General features: G+C 40.0%; 1 protein-coding gene across 2 annotated transcripts in view; it reads left to right on the top strand.

Moving 5' to 3' along the window:
- Positions 1–2,492: 2,492 nt before the first annotated feature.
- Positions 2,493–6,080, top strand: part of DPH6 (diphthamine biosynthesis 6) — a 180,313-nt gene continuing 176,725 nt past the window's right edge. For both annotated transcript variants that reach the window (XM_053594773.1, XM_053594775.1), the window contains exon 1: positions 2,493–2,598. In XM_053594773.1, coding sequence (XP_053450748.1) covers positions 2,576–2,598 — 23 coding nt within the window. In that variant the 5' untranslated portion in view covers positions 2,493–2,575. The remainder of the gene's footprint in view (positions 2,599–6,080) is intronic.

Genomic DNA, 6,080 nt, shown 5'->3' with positions numbered 1-6,080 from the left:
TTATTACTAGTAACAGTGTTTGGCTACAGAGAATTTCCCTTAAGTAAACTGGAAAATGACTAGGGTTTCTTGAGGCTACGTTTAAGTTTACCTATTATGTTGCCCCTGTAAGGTAATTCATAGTCATTGAATATACAGTTTGAGACTGTAGGAGTTGAAATTACAATGCCTTTGTAAGATAAATCTTGAGAAAATTATTTCAATATATAGCAAACATAATTATTTTAGACTCTACGGATAAAAATCTATTAACATATTGCCATTTACTAGGCTACAATTATCTTTGTATTACCCATGAAGATAGGGATCTGGCTAAACCAACTATTTCTGAAATGTGGGCAATTACATATAGGCAAATGGATATTACTAGCCGAAAATAAATTTCCCCTATTAATGGATAAGTCTTCTCTAAAACACATCCAGGATTAAATATTAGTATGTTGTATGCTTAAAATTAGTATGTTTATTTAGAAGTAAATTAAAGAATTTCCTTAAAAACAATTTAGACTTTCACAAATTTAAGTGGGCTCTCCTTCAAATGCTATTCTTAGTTTGAACTAACTCTTCAGTCTATATTTCTTACTTCGGCAGAGCACAATACAAAACAAGGAGTATAAATGTTCCTATTCTTCATTATGTGATTTTTGTGAGAGTCATTCTGTCTTGAGTGTGGCATCTAGAGAGATATCCCAGGCAGATCTTCCCACAAAAGCACCTGCTGTGGAAAGCACAGCTGACTGACAGCCCTCAGCTTCCATACCTTTGGATCGGCTGTAGAGTTCACATCAAGCCATGCCTCCCCCAGGTGCTCCCAGCCTTTGATTAAACACAGTGGCGGTACTAGAACCTAGCCTTTCCTGTCTGCACAGCCTAGCTACCAGCCTCACTACTAGAAGAATGCCTCTGCCATCATAGAATGCCACACAGCAGAGCATCCACATGAAAATTCACTTCATAGAAAAGAAAGTACAAGAGTGGGCCATGTACCTGGCATTTAATGTTGTTTAGGTGAAGTTGGCCCTCATAGAGTACTGGAAAGGTCTACTGAAGTCACAGCTAAATCATAGTGATATGCAGACTGTCACTGCTCTAGCCATCAATAATACTGAGTATTGAAGCTAATGAGATTAAGTATAATAAAATTGAATGCTTACTATGTAGGCTGCATCATTTTAAGTTCCTTACATAAATTAATTTACTCATGACAGAGGCATCATTCCCCATGGCTTTCTTTTTCTCACATCTCATATCTGCTCTATCCAATTCTATTGGCTCTATCTTCAAAATAGAGCTGGAATCGTCTCAGTTCTCATCAAATTCACCGTCTTGGTTCTAGGATCCATTATCTCTCTCTTGATTTATTGCAACTGCTTCCTAATAGATGTATTCTTGACACTGGTTTTCATAATCCTTTAATTCACACTTCTTTTCAAATATCTATAATGACCTACAAGACTCTAAAAATGATTTCCCCCTTCCTCCATCATGTTAACCTCTTCTCCCGCTACTCTCTGCTTTGCTTACTCTGCTATGTTAACACCCCTTGGTCCTCTACAAACACGATACTCTCAAAGCTGTAGATTTAGTATCTTCTTCTGACTGGAGCACACACTCAGTTATACACAAGGCTAATTCTCCTCCTTTAAGTTGGCTCAACCTTCACCTTGTCAATAAGACCTATGTTGACAATATTGCATTCAGAAGTTTTCCCCTTCACCTCTCACTGGATTCTTCTTAATCTGTATTTATTCTTTTTCCATAGCGCTTCCCACTCCTTAAACTTTATATTGTCTGTTTTCTCCATCCCCACCTAAGCCCCAAGAAGACAGTGGTCTTTGTTTTTATTCATGGTTGTATCCCAAGAGCCTAAAACAATGCCTGATACATGAAATGCACTCAAAAACATACTTCATAATGAACTTAGAAGCTAGATTTTCTTTCTGCAAGGTCACTGCTCTCTAATTACAAACCTTAATGGGCCTCTCAGCTTTTACATTTGGCAGGGGGCCAACATCAAAGAGGGCCTGGGGGTCATAAGGGTAGCCCCTGATTTAAAAATCATAGCCTCCCAAGGGTCTCCTGACCCCACGGGTTTGGAGGACAGAGGAAGTACAAATTAAAAAGCTCAAGTGTACAGTTAGTTGCTTGGCACGGGTGGGGCGGGCAGGGCAAGTTTTCCTCCCCCTTTTCACATCCACAGTGTGTCGATTTGAAGCTTATGTGAATTTGAACCTCCTCTTACCAAAACAAATACAGCGCCACCGGGATTGGCCTCTGTACGCGGGCCTTGCCCTTCCCCCGGCAGCTTCAGTGCCCTCACTTAGGTGGTTAGGCCGTGCCTAAACATCATTCTTTTCAGGACCGGGACGTCCCTGCCACCGGGACAAGCGGCCCATGTGTCGTACGTCCCGAACTCAGACGTCTCGCAGGCAGTTGCAGGGGCCACGGCGTTGGGCCGCCGACAGGCGGTGGAGCGAACAGCCAAGCGAGGCCCTGCGGCGCGTCACCGGATCGGCGGCGGCGCCGGCCTCACAGCTCCTGCCCGCGCGCCGCACGCACGCGCACTGCGCCCAACATGAGGGTCGCGGCTCTGATCAGGTAACGCGGCGTCGCAGCCGCCTCCCTCGCGCCCGCCCGCCTCTCGTCCCTTCCAGCTGCCGCTGGCGCCAGAAGAGAGGGCGTCTGTGCCTGAGCCAAGTGCTGGGGACTCGGCCCTTAGTCAAAGCCACGGGAAGAGGTGGAGCCTGGAGGCTATTGCCTAGTCTGCTTGTCGCCCGGTCCTGGGCTGGCGGTCCTCCTCCGCTCCTCTGGCAGTTGCAGTTTCTTTGGTCATCTGTCCCTCAACTCGCATTCACTCGGAGAACTTTAAAAAGTGCCGACACCTGAGTCTCACTGACTGAGGCGTTGCTTTAATTACTCCGGTGTGGCCCAGCATCGTAATTTTTAAATCTCGAAGGGGCCATGAAGTTTGAGAGCCACTCCTTGACTCCACTTATTCAGTTAATATCCGTCGTTGTTTTCCCTTCTCGTTTTCGGTCCGGTTCTCTAGTTCCCTTCAGTCAGTTGGGTCTTCTCTGTCCTGCCCTCCGCTGTAGTTGTTACAGGTCCCGCCCCCTCCAAAGACTCGGCGGTACTGAAGTGGCGCCGGTAGGGCATCCGTGTGTTTCTGTTTGGGGAGTAAAGTACAGAGACGAAATTTACCTCGTGCTGGAAATGTAATACTAGTCTTACCCTAGATCTAGTTGCTGTTGGTTCGGACTTTCCCCACTGCTTTAGAGTAACCTTATGTTAACGTACTCTGTTCCAAAGGGAGGTTGAAATCTATAGTAACTCAGCCATACTTAGGTGTCTAATAAGTCCGGTTATTGACAAACCCCAAACGGGTCAGTTTAAATATTTTCATATTCTATAAACTGAGGCATAGGAAAGGGGACTCTATCAACATTAAAAAGATAATTTAGGCTACTTGAATCATTTGTTTCATGGTATTTAGAATCGTGTAGAATGCCAGAGATACACTACAATGAGGCGTATACTTTTATAAACCCATTGAAGATTCCATAAAAGTTTTAATTAAATGCACCTGGTAACTGATACTGGCTGACAGTATTGATTTGTTAATTATTATTGATATGACATTCCAAATCCCTCTGTAGTGTCTGGAATATTCTAGTTCCTTCTCCTTCAATGCCATTTTTAAGACTGGACCATTAGTAATTAATGCTATTCAGTAAATTTTCTCTGTGAAGTGAACGATTAAGCTTTAACCGTTGTGATTTTCAGTTAGTCTGGATAAGAATTAAAAGTAGCCCAGGAAATGAGTAATTCACATCCACTTTCAGTTTGCCAAAATTTAATGGTTGAAGTAATGCACACTGGCTGAAGACTTAGGAGTCTAGGAGGGAAGAGAAAAGAAGATTGGTACAGTTCCATTACACTAAGTATTACTAAATACTTTGTAATATGCATACGTGACTTTTATAATAAAAAAAGTTACTACAAAAAGGCAGTGTTGGAAAATTCTTACTAAACTGTTAGAGCTGTATAAATGATAGATCTGCTGTATGACACACACGTATATAGTTTGATATGTATATATGCTTGTGATTTATTTGCGTATACATTATGTATTATATACAATCGTGTGTGTGTGTATATATTTACATATATTTTATATACATGCATTTTAAACCTGAAGAGACAATATTTGCAATGTGTGGGCAAAACAGAGATGAGATACGTCTTTTGGGGAACATTGAAACTATGATTCTTACATGTCTTTAAACCATAAGAACATTGTTTTCCTAATAAATGAATGAGTCATTGAATTTTATAGTTGAATGACACCTTGAGGATTATCTAGATAGGCTATTATCTAATTTTATAACAAAGGATGTAAACTCAAATACACTGAGTAACTTAGCTTAGCATCCCACATTTGGGAACCAGAACTCTGATCTTCTGGAGGACCTCTCCCCTGACATACACATATGTACTTAGTGGAGTTCTAAGTGGGGAGTAAGGTACTGAGTCTCTCCCAAGCTGATTTGCCTTTAAAAACCTTTTGTTAGAGTAGTTGATTAACATTTTGTTGGACGTTTCTGTTCCACAGAACACAATTTGGGAAATACTGCTTTAAAACCATATTTGAAATGTTGGCATATTTTAAAATTAATTGTAATGCTAAGTTCTTATCCTGAATGTCCACCCTTCAGTCTTTAATATTCAAAAGAATTAATCAAATCTTTTTATTCTGGGGAAGTAGAGCAATGAGGTTCAGTAGGGAAAATTGTGAAAGACGCTTAAAAGGAATATCGAATCTAGAAAGAGGGAGCGTGGACTTTTTTTATACTTTGCCTTATCCTTTATACTGCACTCTCTCATTTCATTTGTGAAGTTCTAGAATTAGAGCTGTTGCTGGTGGGAGGGCGGTAGAGGGGCAGACAAATGTCCAGAACTAAAAGGGCAAAATGGCCAGCTTTTGGGGTCATCACTTTCTTTCAGTTTCTTGGGGTATGAATATGTCTAAACTAAAAGGAGGGGAGAAAAAGAGAGGCAATGATAAATAAGAGGAGAAATATGTATAGTAGGAAGCAGTAGAGTATTAAACCAAAATAGCATATAGATGGCCACTCAACTTTACTATAGTGAAGTACCACTTGCCTTGACTATGTTCTTTTGTCTTAGGTAGATTTGGAATCAAAATTTAGAAGTACTTCCATCTGTTATTAGATTTATGCCCTAAGCCACCTTATTCTGCTATGATCATATATATATGTATATGATGTGTATATATATGTATGTGTGTGTGTGTGTGTGTGCGCGCATATGTAGGGAATATAGGGTGATGGCTAATGGTACTAATATTGGACTTCATCAGTATAATTCAGCATTTTACTTTTTAATCTCTACAGAATTTGAAATCCCCAAGTATGTCAAACCTTGTCATTAAATTAGAATGCAAATCTTTAATTTGATCCTTTAATTACTGATAGTTGATGGTTGTTAGATTTCTTCTAGTGGAATAAAATAGATGTTTTTCTGCTTTTTCATAAAAAAAAAAATTCACCTAAAGAGCATAGATTACCTATAAGTGTTTAACTTAAAACACTGTAAATTTAAATCATTTTTTATTTGCAAATCACCCTGTATGTTAAATAAAATTACTGTTACAAACCAAAGAGTTTATCATGTTTTGTCTAGACTTGTTCTTTGTTATGCCATACAGTTTCTTAAGCTTTTGTGAGTAGTAACCTTAGACATTCAGATTTATTTGTTCAGTTTGCTTATGATTTAGAATTTAAGTTTTTAATTTTTTTTTCTTTAAGAGATGGAGTCTTATTCTATTGCCCAGGCTGGAGTACAATTGTGTGATCTTAGCTCACTATACCCTCAAACTCCTGGGCTAAAGTGACTCTCCTGCCTCAGCCTCCCCAATAACTCAGACTACAGACGCCTGCCATGCCCAGCCTGTTTTTTTCCATCGTGGTTATGAAATAGTTCCTCATATAATCTGAAAATCTGAGTAAATAATGTGTGCTATTTTGATATCTAGTGCTTCTATGTTGAATAATGGTCAG

Source organism: Nycticebus coucang, chromosome 6 (genome assembly GCF_027406575.1).
Source record: "Nycticebus coucang isolate mNycCou1 chromosome 6, mNycCou1.pri, whole genome shotgun sequence".
Lineage (NCBI taxonomy): Eukaryota > Metazoa > Chordata > Mammalia > Primates > Lorisidae > Nycticebus > Nycticebus coucang.
This window is presented reverse-complemented; position numbering and strand designations above follow the sequence as displayed.